General features: G+C 31.3%; 1 protein-coding gene across 2 annotated transcripts in view; it reads left to right on the top strand.

Moving 5' to 3' along the window:
* The window catches only part of LOC118185710 (uncharacterized), a 141,078-nt gene that overhangs the window by 28,772 nt on the left and 95,093 nt on the right, over window positions 1–17,213 (top strand). For both annotated transcript variants that reach the window (XM_085809756.1, XM_035355605.2), the window contains exon 3: window positions 10,684–10,810. In XM_085809756.1, coding sequence (XP_085665882.1) covers window positions 10,684–10,810 — 127 coding nt within the window. The remainder of the gene's footprint in view (window positions 1–10,683; window positions 10,811–17,213) is intronic.

Genomic DNA, 17,213 nt, shown 5'->3' with positions numbered 1-17,213 from the left:
GCGTCTATTAGCTTACGCGCAGCACGAACGAAAGACACACAGACAGACTCTTCCTTTTATTGTATGTAGAGATGGTGAAATTTACAGAACACACACATACACAGACAGACTCTTCCTTTTATTATATGTAGAGATGGTGAAATTTACAGAACACACACATACACAGACATACTTTTCCTTTTATTATACGTAGAGATGGTGAAATTTACAGAACACACACATGCACAGACAGACTCTTCCTTTTATTATATGTAGAGGTGGTGAATTTTACAAAATACACACATACACAGACAGACTCTTCCTTTTATTATATCTAGAGGTGTGAAATTTACAGAATTAAATAACATTTTAGAGCGATATTTGCCAGACGATGAGTTTTAACAGCAGATGGAATTGCAAGTTATTCATTTGAAGATAAAAACCTTAGCATAGTAAAAGCAATTAAAATGTTAGATTTATTTATATAGCTATTACTTGGCCTAATTTCGTTAAATATCGCTTTGTAGTTTCGACCAGTAAGGACGATAAAGCTACGAAATATTGTAATAATTAAGATAATTGCTATAAAATTATGAAGTTTGCAAATGAGAGTAAGATTATAGCTCTGATAAATTTTTCAGTACACGGTTGCCACTTTCAGTAGTAAGGAAGTATAAGAAAACTATTTGTACGTTTAATTTCAATCTAACTTACAGCAAGATAATAATTTCATACAAACCATTATTTCGATTTTAGCACATAATGCGACTCAGTGATTTATTTCAATTTGAAATTGATTTATGTTTAAGGAAAATTATTTGTAGCGGGAAAAATAAAAAGAACTGTCAATTTTGTTTGTATGTTAACAGCTGTTTATGGTTGAAAAACATATTAAGGCTATTTTTCAGCTAATCATGAGAAAATATATTTAATTTTATTCTTACGTTTGTAAGAAAATATCTTCAGTTCCAAGAATTAAAGAAAAAGACATTAATAATTAGAAAATAATTAACATAATACTTAAAGAACGTAGCTTCAGAATCCTTGCATATTCTACGGGAAAAAAAACGAAAATTTCCATTCTACCAAGGGTCATAAAATAACTTATATTTGGTCTGTTTTGCTCCGATTCATTTCAGTGGTTCTTAGAATGAAAGTCACTAGAACACTTTCTCAACAATTGCACAAACAGCGTATGTTTTTGTTATAAATGACTTTACGTGAGCCTTTCTAGCACGCAAATTTTTCTTTTATGAATAAAATGATAATTTCAACTACTCTCAAACTTAAGATGTAGCCAGTAAATGACTAAAATTTTCAACTCGGCTTGTGAAACGTTTACTGCGTATTTAACATGCAAACATGAAGGAAAATGTCGAAGTTTAAATGGGGAAACTTAGACCATTGTAAGCAAAAAGCAATGAAAAGATATTTGTCCTACTGTTCTTATAGCGGATACCTTTAAAGATCTTACGATTGTATGTGCAGATTTAACGCAACGTTTCTCTTAGAAAATCCTTTATGAAGAATATCTATAGTACTCGAATATTCTCATATAGCCCAATTAAAAACCATTTGTTTATGTTTAACTTTTTATTAAGATTTGCTTAAACGAGATTTATTAGGATAACGATCATCATTTTAAAACTTTCATTAAATTACTTCAGGTTTTTTTTTTTTTTTTGAATATTTTTAATTGATGAATCTTAATGCCTGAAAGGACAAGTGCCTGCTAAGGAAAAGAAATTATACATACATTTTAATGAATTTATTTCTTGGGGAGCAAGCTTCAAAACGAATTAATACTTAAATTTGAAATAGACTTTTACTGAAAAATAAAATTAATTAATGTTCTTCTAATATATTAAATTTGATGGAAAAATACTGTACGATCGTTTATTAGAAGATTCTTCCTAATTCTTATTAGAAGATAATTCTCATTGTAGAAGGTAAGCATACAGAGAACTGAAATAAGAAGAGACAAGATTACGTGTTTCAGAAAATAACTAAAAATTTCTACAGCTGTCAAAGTTTGAAACCTGATCAAATTATAGTACATAGTCTGGACGTGAGGACACAACCGGAATCTGGGGGATTGAGGTTGGAACTTGCTTTTTGTAAGTGGCAGGTGAGCATAGCAGGCTTTTCTTAGGGATGCCGCTGGGAAGACATACTTTGTCCCTGACCTAGAAATCGTCAGTGCTAGTGACTCTGCCTCACACCCACACGCTTTGTTTTTACTACGGTTGCATCACGAAGACGTAATCCGTCCAAAGGTTACTCAAACGGGATCTAGTTTATATGTCCGGTTTTCATTTACCTAGCACATTTTGCCTTCAGTAAATCATTAGCCATATTAGTGCATTATTCTTCCGCATTTATACACCAATATGATTATTTTCATCCTTAGCATTGGCTTGTGCCTTAACAACTAATGAACGTTTTGAGCCTAAATAATAATAGCTCACTAATCAGTTCTACAGGAAAGGGATATTTTCCATGTCAGAAAGTTTATTCTTTAGTAATAATATTCGTCAACCGTGTCTACTTTTTCCATAAATTAGGCGTTTTAATAACATACTAAAAGTAAGAAAATATTAAAATCTTTCTAATTAAAATTAGTACTTTCCCTGAAAAATAATTAAGTTACTTTTTCTTTGCTGATCAGTTCAATTGCTTTTAATTATGCTGACTTTAGATCTATCTTTCTTCAGTACCGTTAACGCTATCCATGCAGCAAATAATTCGGTTTTACTCATTTTACTTTGTCAATTTTATATGTTATTCTTACAATAATTCATAAATTTTAGGGCAAAAACATTTTAAAAACTGGTTCTTCGATCCCAGATAAAATGAATCCAGTCCTAAACGAATTGAGCTTACGTTACTCAACCTCGAGGCATTTAGCTCTTATTAATTTTGCGAAACTCAGTTTTTCGTTGAGCGTTTGGAGTTCGACTCATCCTGTTCCAAACTGAAGATATCTTTTAAAAAGATCCAATCAGTTAACACCATAAGTATTCGCCCTTCGTTCTCTTCCTGACTGGTTGAGCTGATTGGCAGCAAAGAGCGTTCTTCGTTTTTTTATTTTTTTTTATTTTTTTTAATATAAATACGAAACAGTTTCACTTAAAGTCCTCATGAATTCATCCCTTCTCTTAAGCAAATAGATACATGCGTGTTTTACCATAAATTAATTAAAGTAAATTAAATGTTTTAATGAAATTTAATCAGTAAAAACTAAAATGCTTAATGTAACTACCAGCTAAGCTAAATTCTCGTGCTATTAGATTCAAAGCCCATTTGAGAAAGCATAAGGCACAAATATCTGAAGTTTTAAATTGCATCTTCAACTTTATTATATAACTTATGGCAACATTGATGGCATGAATAGTAAGAAAACTTATTTTATTTTGATATTATTGTAAAATTAAGATCCTCATTTTCAACCAATTGAGATAATATTCGAACAAAATATTTAGGTGCTATTGCAATTTATACGAATGGTTGCTATTGCAGTTTATATGAATACTTTTGAAAGTTTTTATAATTTTCCACTCCCATTCTTTAAATTTCATTCTTTTCCATTTATTCTTACCTTTCTTGAAAAGTTGACTGATTTGACTGTGTTTTGAATTCCATGTATTCGAAATAAAGCCCCATTTTATTTGCACAGATATATGAAGTCTGTTTGTTTTTTAGTTGAATATATATATATAAGGCTCGCGAAGCCTGTCTGCCTGAGAAACTGAGGTTTATTGCATTGTGGCATAGTATATAAGGTCTTCCTGCTTGAAGGGAATGGATACTTTCTTGAAATATTTTTCAAGGAAAACTGGGTTGTATTCATTGGGAACATTATAACGTCCCTGCAGCTAGTCCATTCTCGTAATTTAAAATCGGGTAGAGCTATCAGTGTTCATCCGTCTTATCCACTTTATTTTTTATCTGTTACAAAATATTTCTAACTTTCTTTTCCTCTATCACTTGCCTGTCGGAACATCATGCGTAATTTTACACATTTACTTGCTGAGTATAAAAATTTCAACTAAACGTTAACAATTTTTTTTCAGTTCGTAATAGTTTCTTGACTGCATAACGATATTCATATGAGAAATGTTAAAATCTAGCAGAATTTTATAATTTTGCAACATTTTTATCTTAAGCACATACATGCATATCTTAGTAATACTTTCAACATCTTCTATTTCAACTAACAACTATTTTAGCTACTTAAGTTTCATTTTCTATTTCAAGTATTTCAACTAACTAGATTCACTCCCTCTCTCCAGAAAGTGAGACAAATATTGCATGTACTTTTGCCCAAATTAACCGGAGAGGAAAACATTATTTCCTTGACAATAATTTAAAATAATTAAATGTTTATCAGAATAATTTTTTGGTTATTTGTTTAACGGATTATGGCGAATCTCGTAAGGGCTGTTTGTCTTAGAAGGGATGACTACGTAGAGGATATTATACGGAAAACTGGCTTATATGCATGTTACACATGAATAATATGAAAACGTTATGTAACAAGTCTGGTTGTAATAAACTGAATCCGGGGAGCTCTGTCCTTGTTTATTAGACTTACCAATATTTTCCATTATAGTAAATGCTTAACAGCGTATCGATACTTAGTCGCAGATTACCATCCTGAAAGTTATACCTTGAGCAATTATTCACTTGTACTGAAAATAAAATTATTTTTCTTAGTTTCACTATTAGTTTAGAGCAGTGTTTCTGAGCCTTTTTTATCCCCCATGCACCCCTTCACCACTGCTAGACTATCATTCCCCTCGTCCTTTCCCAAACTCGAAAAATACATTTAAATTTAGATTATTTTTTTATGTATTTTGCAAATTAAACAAGAAAAGGTATAGAAAGCTTTGATAAATGCCCAAACTTGAATAAAAGTACTTTTTATATTCCTAAATTAAAAACCTTAACAGGTAAACGAAAACTGATCATATTCCCTTCCTGAAATTACGAAATTCCCCCAGGAAAAAAATTCTTCCCTGGTTGAGAACCCCTGGTGTATAATAACGCACACAAGGGTTATCTATTGAAACAGGTCAACTAAAGATTTTATTTTAAAAAGCTACATTAAAAACCCTAAATATTTAGAATAATGATTCAAAGAGATGCACATTGATTGAATTGACAATATCAATCTTTATTTGATATTAATTTCAATCAGAAAGAATCTAACAGCATCTTGAGAATAACAGCACGGGTTAAGGAAAGATTATTTTCTATAATTATTCTGATCCGTAATCCAAGATAACAGATATAAAAGCATCTTTTGAGATAAGGAAAAGACATTAACACTGTGTAAAATTTTTAATTGTTGATTTATTCAAATTTAATAACCACAACAACAATAACCAGTTATAAAAAAATGTTTTTTGTTTGGCAGTTTTATATCCAGAAATTACAAATACTTTAATCATTTCGCTTACCACAAAATTACTATTTATTAATCTTCAAGTGCAGGTATTCTATGCCACTGTATATTATCATCGCAGGAATCCAAGCTATTTTCTCGGAAAATATCATATATATCTCGGTACTTTATCATTTTCGGTAAAAAATAATCAGCCATATGTTATTTTAAAATGAAATTATTAATAATTTGTGTGAATAAATGTTTACATACTTGGTATGATTTGCAAGAAACTTCGAAATGCGGTTTTATGTATGATTCCGTTACACTTAATCATACCATTTATGTACAAATATTCCGTCCTTTATACCAAGAGTTAAATAGTTTTCTTTAAAAAGGTATGAGCTGAAAGATGTAACATATCCTAATGCAGAAGTTCTCATGCATTTTGGATTTTGTACTACATAAAAAATAAAACAATATATCTACCATATAGAAGGATTTTCCGATTAAAAATCAGTGCATCATAAATGAAGTGTTGATAATAATAAGAATAAATTAAATTAATATTATTCAGTTATATTTGCAAATAAAGCTTTTACATTATAATAAAATGTAAATAGTGTCTAAGGATACAGAGTAGTATCTATTAACATTTATTATTGATGATAATTATTGCGACGAATGAACCTGTTTCATTGTAACCAATTTCGATATGTCGAGCTTTATCTTCGTCAACTTCATGCATAAATCAGGTTCAGGTTTCAGGCATGCCCTATATTTATTTTTAATTAAAAGCATAGTTGAAAATCCAGTTTCAAAAAGATGTATATTTTAAAGCTTTTCAGCATTAAAATGTCATCGCTTTGTCAGAAATACACTTATATTCATCTCATAAACTTTTTTTTTACAAAAATGTTATCTTCTTGAACTCATTCATGAGATTTCTCTCACATGAGATTTCTCTCACATGAAATATCTAAAATCTGATCCCTTTCTTGAACTGAAACATTAGGTAACAAAGCATCCGAAAGCATCTCTAATTTAGAGAACTACCTATGTTACTGGGTTATGTTACTGGAGAAACTCTTCTAACGTTGGTAATGATGCAACTATCTTGCTTTTCACGTCTTAATCATGTATTCTAGTTTTTCATAGTTGCATTTATTTTGTTATTTACAGTAAAGACAGTTATATTGGACTCTTGTAAGTTATAATTCAGTTCGTACACTTTTTCAAAAATATCGGACAAATACGCTAAATGTGATAGCCAGAGTTTATCAGAAGAATAATGCTAGATTTCAAATTTGGATTCTGTGAAGAATGCTTGGGCCTCTGAATGCAATTCAAAGAGCCTGATTAAAACTTTTCCCTTGGAAATAACCGCACTTCATTACATAAAGCAAGCTTATTGTGGTTGATTACCCATTTTATTGCACAAAATTATAAACAGTCGTGAATTAAGAGCCGGGCGTTTAACAAAATTCACTGTCTTCAGAGTTTGATCTAAAACAGTATTTAGTCATATGGACACTGTTTTAATAGCTGATGTGAACCAGTTTGTTTAGGTTTGTACGTAGCATTTAGATATCTAAGTGTGCGAGGTAAGGGAAAAGGCGAACTAGAGTTAGGTTACGATTCGTTAAGCTAAATGTTTGGAAAAATCTGCTGTTTGTTTAACTTCAGAGGCATAAGTAGTAGACGTAGTCGCCGCCATAGATGCTAATTTAAGGGTGCATCTGACGGAAAATGTGCATGTATCTGAGTAAGAAAGATAAATATAAAAATGTATAAAAAGGCGCCATTTTATATTTATTGTAAGCATTAATTTATATCTTTTATGTAAAATTTTTACACCCAAAAATGATGTAATGTACCAATAGTGGTCCAAGTATCATAGTTTAAGAAACCTTGTTCTAGACGCATGAGATTATTTTTATATATTCGTCATTTACATTATGCTTGCTAATGTTTGCTTCTATTGTTGAAGTAAGCTTTACTATCAGAGTTTATCGGGAATCATTAATTTTTGTTCCTACGTTCAGATGTATCAGTCTTGACACATACTAGCAAAAAGTACAAACATCTTCGGATCAATTGGAAACTGACTTTGGATCTTAAAGAATTTAAATGCACTTACAAAAAAAGTTCTATTTTATTTTTTTAAATTTAATTATTAAAGTTTATAAATAACGTATTTTGAGTGAAACTGCGAGTTACTTTGAAATTAACTCTTAATAACCATGGCAGTGTGATCTCACGAACCATGACGTTTTCATATTTTCTAAAAAATTCATGCAAAAGAAGAATTTTCCCTATTTCTTTTCAGTTTTATAAACAATCTTTTAAGTTTTCCATAGCTTAAATGCTCGAATCTTGTAGCCTTCAAAGTATTTCCTATAAACTTTTTGTAGCTCTCTGTAATACCTGAATGTGGTGCTTTCTTATTTCTTTCATATCTGTACACATGACTGCCTTTTCCAAATTTTCGAAAAAGGATATACTGGTTCTGATTTTGAAACCACTGTTTCAAAATGAATGCAGAAATGTGACAGTGAAAACAATGAAACTGAGGATCTTTTTAGAAATGCTTTAGAGGAAAAACCTCATCACGATTTTTGGAAGCAAAATCTTTGAGACTGATCTCTTAGATGTAGAAACTGGCCAAGTGTCGAAGAATAAGAATGAAACACATGATAACAGTGGTGGCAGAAATAAATACATAATTAGAAAATATCAAAGGAAATTTAGATTTAAATGGTTACAGCAAAATTTTGCCAGTTAAATCTGACTCAGATATACCATACTCCATTACGAGTTTGCCTATGAACATAGCGTCAAAATTCAGATAAGTTAAACATACAATTTACTAATTTATGCGTTATTTTAGACGTAATATTAAAGACATGAAAATAAAAGAAAAATACCTAAAGCATCCGGAGTTACATATTCAGAAAACTTAGAGCAGAAATTCTAAAACACAAAATCTGTTTCTTAGATACGTGAACTATGCAAAAGAACACCTATACGCCTCGAGTATTTTGTCTAAAATCTTCAATATTATAAGCATTTAATATGAACACTTCAAATGCGACAAATTTTGCATTCATCTTTAAATGTTTTTAAATTTATATTTATTATTATGTTATAACGTAACAAGTGTTGTATAGGAGTAAATGCTGCTTCTGTTTTATAAATTTAAGATATTGTTACAGCTAAAAAAGAGGTGATAATGTAGAGTCATTAGGCCATTTTGAAGCGGGAGCCTTGAAAAATGTACATTGCCCTCGCCGGGATTCGATCCTGAATCTTTCGAAAACGCGCCGAGTGTGGTAACCGTTACACCATGAAAAGGCATGCAGAAAGGAGGGAGAAAATACCTTATAATAGCTGTGCATTTCTTTAACAGAAACTAAATTGCTTTCTCTGAATTTTGTTGACAAATATGGATTTTACGTTTTATGCTGTTAGCATCTTATGCTGTAGTAAATGATGAATAAATTTATTATTTTATAAAACTAATAGTTATTTAACAAAAAATTAAATTCTTATTTTTATCCAATGTCCCCGAAACCATAATGCATTAAAAGTGAGTTATTATGGTGACTAAGAGCTAAATATTAAGAAAACTGTCAAGGATTATGAAATTATTTTCTTAACTTTTCTAAGATTCATTTTTTCGTTTAAAAAAAACTAATCTAACCATTAAATACTATGAATACTATACATTAATACAAACTGTAAATGAAATATTTCTGTGTCTTCAAATATTTTCGTCTCAAATTAATGTTGTTAAGTAATTCTTTTCTAGGGTATGCATTAGAAAAAAATGGGTTTCCCACCTAAGAATGTAATAATGAAATATTTAGGAAGGTATTTCTTTGGCTTTGTTGACCTCACTTCTAAAGTGAATCTCTTGCAATCAGGATCTCACTTCTCTTGAAATCCAGAGCGCCCAATTCCGCTTTACACCCATTTTCTCGTTTTTTGTTTATCGTAGGAGTCGAGTCTTCGGTTGTTAACCTCGGGTACACCTTAGATGAAAATGGCTTCGAAAGTGACTCCATTCTATGAGAAAATTTTATTGCAAATTTGGTTTTTAGAAACACAAACAACACTTTTTTAAGAACTTAAAAAGTAATTAAATCGCGAAGTTTATTATATTATTCTTAACTTAGAAGAAATAAATAGTAGAAATGGCAATTAGTTTCTGAAAGTTCTGAAAAGTTTCTGAAAGTTCTGAAAGTTCTGTTCTGAAAGTTTCTGAAAAGTTCAACGACAGGAATGACAAATATCTTTATAACTAATGAATTATGAATGTGTTCTCCCCATTTTCGGTGGCTATTTTAGGTAGTTATTTAAGTCCAGAACATGAAGCAAAATTAATAATAGAATATAATAGTAAATAACAACTAGTTAGTATAATAATTATAGCTAAGCTCTTGTTGGTATTCCTGTCATTACTGTGTTAATTTCCATAGTTTTCGTTAAACTTCTTATTGAATTGAGTGCAATTTACGAGATTATTAACAGCACTTAATACTTTTAAAATGCCGTTTTTATTAATAAATATTTTACATGTAGCGGAAAAATAGTAAAATCATAGAAGTTATAACAGTAGTATAACGTGTTCTTACGCTCACATTTTCAGTATTTATCCCTAACATTAATTAAATGCTCGTTTCTAGCTCATAGTTCCTGAATTTACTGCATAAAATGTATATCTAGTCCTAAAGCTTATAGTTTTAGCTCTTTTTTAACTGCGCTCATTTGAGAAGAGTAACTTAGGTTTCAGAGCATCAAGTTACTAACAGTTTTAAAATTTGAATCTAGCTTCATGAAGACAGGTGACTTAAAGCCTTTGTTGTAATCTTCTAACGCTGGCTGCATGGTCGGTTTTTTGTTTTCCCCATGTGCAACATGTATACAGAACAGTTTCCCTTAGAAATTCCTCCACTAGGACTTCCCTCCCTATAGGCAGTTAGCCCTCAAGTGCTTTGCCATAATTAATCACAACGAAACCTAATCAGGAGGTGAGAGAAAATATCATCGCGATGGCTAACGCTCGTGTCAAAAGTTCTCTCTTAAACTCAAGAATTCTATTCTCATTTTCATTAACTAATTTGTATCCCTGTAGGAGGAAAGAAGTGATAGCAAAGGGAAAGCTATAAGATAACTGGTTAATAAACATAAAAATTTCACAAAATTATTAGTATTAGCTATAAGAATATTTTTCTGCTACGGATATTGTATCAATGTACATATCTAAAGTTAAGAATAATCGACAGAAAATTGTTATCCTAAAATTTCTTTAACAGGAGCGGTTCAAAAACCAGGAACACCAGAATATTACGCTTCCGCAACAACAAGAGTTAAAGCTATAGCCAAGAATTATTCTAGAATTGCTTTACTTGCCGAGGAAGCAACAAGACTGATATCAAGATCGTAAGTTAAAATTTTATTTCACTTTTATGTATTAGAAACGGCTATACATTTTATACACTTCTGACATCTTTGTTTCCTCCATTTACGTGTGATGCATTTATAACTGTTAAAGATGAGTGCATAAAATTTATTTCTGTGTTTAAATTAGTGAAATAAAACATCTTAATACTGATTCAGAAGACAAACAACAAAAATCAGCGTTATATTTTCAAATTTTCACAGAACTGTTTCGATGGTTTTACCGAACCATCATCCTCAGCTGCAAAAGCGAAAAAAACCGGTAAAACCATCGAAACTAGTCCTGTGAAAATTTGAAAATATAACGCTGATTTTTGTTGTTTGACTTCTGAATTAGTATTTTTTCGGCGTGTTATTGTGTCTTAATCTTAATACTGATTAAAGCCGCAATCAAGAATAAAATAATATGATAAATAACGAATAAAATTAAACGGACAGTTTTCTTACGAGATTTTATCTCCAAGACTGTGTATTAAGTCTTCAGTGATTTTGATACAGTCTGTGGCTGTAGTTAACAGATAAAAACAAGAAACACGAATCTTGCGTTTCAAAAGGAAAAGTAAACTAATCCTCGATACCTAATCATAGTTGGACACTTAATAATAGTTTTGACTTTGGTTCTGCAAAAATTATCCATACACCTTCTTCAACTAGTAAATTGGATTTTGTTGACGACATTCACATTCATAAAAATGTTTAGTTAATGACATTAAATTCAACTCAGTACTTCCTAACGCTTTCAAAAGCATAGATTTTCACGTTTCCTTACCATTTTCCTGAACAAATGATGCTGCGTTCATGTTTGCTTTGTCCTTTCCGATTATCTTCGTAAAACCGATCGTTGATTCTCTCATTTTGCAAAAGTATTTTTTCTACAGAACTGTCTGATTTGCTCTCGAAATTGATAGGAATATTCAAAGTCTACATCAAATTAAGTTTTTTTTTGTTTGTTTTGTTTGCTTAAAATAATAAAATGTTTAATACATGTTAATATAAATACTTTCTTGCGTTATATCAATTCCTGCCGCTTTAGTCTTTTAGTATTTGGCATGGGATTTTCTACTATAATAAAAAGTTTTAAAATATTTTGCTAAAATGTATTACTATCCTTTTTAAAATTTTCTTACTAGGAATTTGATTTCAAATTCTACATACCTTGGGAGATTAGCGTCCTCAATGAAGAAAAATCATTATCAATTTTACAGTCACAGTTTTCGTAATTCTTACACTTTAAAGTACATTAGATATAAATGCATGTTGACAACTTGTCACTATTTGACTCATTGACTACATAACTACTCTCATTTTTACCTGAGCACACGCTTCTCTTTCATCATTTGACCTTCTCTAGCTGAAGAAGAAGTTTCGATATTTAAACCTTCAAATTTAGTCCAACAAATTTATGATTATTACTCTGATTTGTTGTTGCATTAACACCTCCAATAATAATTAACTTATTTCTAACTCAAAAATTATCTGTGATGGCAACATGATTTTATACGTTTATATTTCAATCACTGAAAACATTACATTTAAACATACGCTAGCAATGTACAAAAATAAATAGCTTTTACTGCTTTTTTAATGTATATCAGGTACAATTATGGATAGTAACTAGAAAAGAAACTGAAGAAACTAGCTGTATCTTTTTATAAATCATCTTAAAACATCTTCAACTTTAACTCTTTATGTTTTTATATATTCACTCAGACTGCTAGCTATATCTTTTTCTAAATCAGAGAATTTCTTCAAATTTTCGTTATGTTTTAATATATATTCGCTGCGACTGCTAGCTGCATTTTTTTCTAAATCATCTCAGAATATCTTCAACTTTAACTCGTTATGTTTTAATATATATTCACTGCGACTGCTAGCTGTATCTTTTCTAAATTATTTCAAGATATCTTAACTTTAACTCGTTATGTTTTAATATGCCTGTTCACATGCCATCATTCATAGATCTCTTTTGATATCCATTGCAATTATTTGGTTGTGATTTATCAGCGGAAGTTAATTGACTTATTAGCTAATAACATTATTTAATTGGAACTGCCTATTTTTTACGTTCAGAGCTGGATTCTAGAAAGATGATACCACTTAAATTTAATGTGTAACGTGTATACGAGCCAGTTCCCTTAGAAAGTCCTCCACGAAGGCATCCCTCCCTTTAGGCAGATAGCCCTCGTGTGCTTTGCCATAAATTAAATAATCCAATCCAATCCACTGAAATTTGTTGGTTGAAAGAGAATTCATGCCTTACTATAGAAGACTTACATGTACACAATCATATGAAGAATGATAGTCTGTTTTGCTCTACCATACCACTTTCTTTATTGATATAATTTGATACGCCATTTTTAAATGATAAGTCGTTGTACATTTGATACACCGTTGATAAAATATTATATGAAGATGAAATGATATGCCGTTTTTGATAGCCGTTAAATATGATTACTTTAAAATACACTATAAATGAGTGTTATAAATGCGCTATGGACGAAGCGTTGAATAATTTACGACCACTCTGTACAATTCATGCTCTAAAATCTGCCCTCCGTTCTTAAGTACAATATAAATGACCGTTTCGTACAATTTCCTTTCTTTTCGTATATAAATGACTTTGAAGTAATAACAATGAAATAAATAATAAAGCTTCAAAAATAATACATGAACTAAATAACATCTTCTATGTAATGAAAACAATGCAACTGATATAGTAAAACATGTGGTTAATCATAATAAATTTATTGACGTTAAAATATTTATAAATTCTACAATATTTGTTAATTTTACAAGCGTAAACTTCATTTTATGATTTTCTATTAGTAAGCACTTGGTACAGATGAGAGAATTCTGCCCTATAAATTCTGCTCTTAAGTGAAAGAAGTCATAGTTAAACAGGATATACGGAGATGCAAGGAGAAGGGAACGTTCACGAAAAGTTTCATTACTGCATACACTCAAGCGTAGCAGACAGCCGCACCCTTGTAAAAGAAAAATACCCAGACACCTTTCCCGGGATTATGATAATTACTATTTACTTACATACACAGACATGGCTAAGCCATTTTCATTCATCTTAAAATATTTCTTATTTTATGTAAAGCTTAAAGTCTGATTGCTTGAAAGAGTGCTATTGTATCGAAAAATGGATTGAAGAGATTTTTTTAAAAATTTTTGTATGCATATATTTAGAATAGCCGTGGTAGCGAGAGTATAAATTCTTCATTTTGTATTATGAATACTGATACTTATAAATTAAGCATCTCAGTTTGTAGGGTTGCAAGGCTTTTCAGAGCAGGAAACACGAAAAATCGGAAAATGCTCTCGCCGGGATTTCAACTTCGGGTCGTCGGACCAGTTACATCACGACAGCACGCAGCGGGGTAAGATGAAAATTCTTTCCAAGCCATGAGACCCAATCCCGGAAACTTAGATGGTGGTGAATTATTGTCAACACAACTTTTAGTAGCGGTCACTGCAGAGCTATTAGGATAGTTTCGAAACAGGAAAAGTCGAGCTATGTATTTTCTTATTTTCTAGCCGGACGTATTAACCACTTACCCTACGAAGGCACGCAGCTGGGAAGCAGAAAATTCCTTATAAGTTATGTTAACGAAAAAATCTAATCATAATAATTACTTCAAATTTTATTTGTATACAATTCTCTTTTTAATGATCAAGGAAATCACAATTAGGGAGACTTATGGATAATCTGTTACGCTAGAAATACATTTTCTGCAGAATGAATATATTCGTTAACAATATAGGGAGTTTTCTAATAAAAATCTGTAAAATATCATAGAATGTTAGTGAAATTTGCATTTTTACAGATCTGTCGTTTATTCATTATACATATATATATTTCAGTTTTATCGTTAATCAGCTTAAAAGATAAAACACAGTTTGGCAAATTTGAGCATTACAAGTTAGATTGTGTCATTACCAGAAATCAAAATTTTGCTGAACCTGAATGTTCAATGTAAAAATTACTGTTCATATTTTTATTGGATAAAGTAGTATTTTCCCTTTCTGGCTAATATAATGAATTCTTTGTTATGCACGTGGTAATTAGATAAATCTAAAGCTTCTTCACTAGAAAAGACTTTATTTCGAGGAAAAGAGGTTCTGGACAATATGTTATTTAGCAACTGCGTATGTTTTTCCTAAGGTTTTGCGATATTATTTTTCTTAAATCTTTTAAGTCCGATGTTTTCTTTACTTCAAGATGAAATTACGTTAGTTTCAAAAATTGTCCAGAAATAAAACAGATCCTTTTCTTATACGTACGTAAAAATTAGTATTATTAACGTTAATATATAAAATAAAGAAAAGAACTTGTAATTGTTTCATCGTGACAAAATATTTATCCAGTATGTTAATTCGTTTAAAAGGTTAGCCAACATATTTGAAGAACTTATAATAATTCATAATATGTTTGATTTGGTTTATCAGGTTATGGCAAAGCACACTAGGGGTATCTGCCTAAGAAAAGGAATGCCTTCGTGGAGGATTTTCTAACAAAAAAAAAATGCTCGTATATACGTTACACACGGCGAAAACCGCGAAAACGCCCATGCAGGCAACACGCTCGTCGGAACTCAAATTTTGGATTGAACTACCAGTGTTCAGCGACTTTTAACGCTCGGCCGCTAATGGACCCGAATTTGTAATATGAAGTTCATAAATTGGATGATAGCCAGATAAAACATTGTTGCTTTTATATGCTTGAAAACAAAGGTTCGAAGTTTTTATTCACTCATTCATTCCCGTAGGATTATCTATTTTAGGCAGCTGAAGTTTGGATTTCTTCTGCCTTTGCATTTCTTTATGTATACAAAAATACTTTTGATAATTAAGATATTTTCTTTTGATAGAAAATATTTTTTGAAATAATATTGTACATTGCTATGTGAATTTCTGGTTAAAATCATGACTGCTAGGGAGCAGTACTACTTTTATTTGTATGGCTAACACATTAACATAGAATTTTACGCTAATTATTAAAATAATATGTCTTTTACCGAGTAACTTTGATTTCTGAGATGAAGATTAAATGAAGGCCCACCAGCGGCCGAGCGGTAAAGTCTGAGTAACACTGGTAGTTCGGTCTGAGGTTCGAATCCCGCGAACGGGCTGGCTGCATGGGTGTTTTCGTGGTTTTCCCCATGTGTAACGTGTATACGAGCCAGTTTCCCTTAGAAAGTCCTCCACGAAAGGCATCCCTCCTCTTAGGCAGATAGCCCTAGTGTGCTTTGCCATAATTAAATACACACACACACGAAGAATAAATGAAGGTTACAACACGGCTTTCGCTAAGTGTGATGTTTCTCGTTAGTTTAGAATTTAGCTCTACTACTAAAACATATTATTTATTTACAAACGAAGAAGCGAAAGCGTATGATATTATCCATTTGACATTTTCTCGCTGATCACCTGGGCGTATCATGTTTGGGCACAATGCACTCATTAATTGTAAGAAGGAGGAAACAGCAGGTGGTGATCACGTAGGGTCATTTTTTTTTTAATATTTTTACTTGGCTGTGAGGAAAAAATATATCTGTCTCTGTTTCCTGCTTCCCTTGTCTCCTGGGTGTCAAACGTGTCCCACTTTTATCGTCCTTTTGTCGAATCTTAAGTAGTCAAGCCCGAAAGTGAGGAAGGAAGGCGGTTATCACATCTTATGGTGCATCTTTGTACCTATAAATCTTTTCCGCTGGCGTCAAGCGTGCGCATTGCTATTCAGAATTTGATTCAGCATACAAATGAGGAATGATACATACAGAAATTCTAAGAATACGAGACTTTTTTTGTGTGTTTCCTGAAAAGGCCGCTAAAGAATCCAATAATGAATATACGTACACACTTTTTTTGCAGTAGAAATATACATTTTGTGGGGATAACTGAATTAATTTTGAATATATTCCATAAGATGCGTGTCTCTAGGTTTTATGTCTATACTCATTTCTATATGTGTTTATTTCCCCTTCTTAGATAAGAAAACCCTCAGAATCTGTTATTGAGGACTACGTCTGTTTCCATGGAAAGTGTGTAAATTTTCCGTTTGTTAGGATTTATGTACGATGCATATTTGTTAGGTCTCGTCGTGACAAATCGGCCTCCAAATATACTCGGTACTTGAAGGGCAGATTCATTTTAATGTAGAATTTCTAACGTTTCAGAATCTGTGATGCAAATCTGATGTTCGGCATGAAAGGCAAATGGAGCTTTCCTGTTTTTGCTTTTAGATTATATGATAATTTAATCTGTCACGATTTCTAGCAATGAATACCTTTTATATTACGCCATTATGTTTTAACATTAGAATAAAGTACTTTCTTAAGAAAGGGTAAAGGAGCAATTTCAGTTTAAAAATTTCCCAGTC

The sequence above is a fragment of the Stegodyphus dumicola genome, chromosome X2 (genome assembly GCF_044657685.1).
Source record: "Stegodyphus dumicola isolate Sdum_Otavi_A_Nest chromosome X2, ASM4465768v1".
Classification (NCBI taxonomy): domain Eukaryota; kingdom Metazoa; phylum Arthropoda; class Arachnida; order Araneae; family Eresidae; genus Stegodyphus; species Stegodyphus dumicola.
Note: the sequence above shows the minus strand (reverse complement) of the source record. Positions and strands in the feature narration are given on the sequence as shown.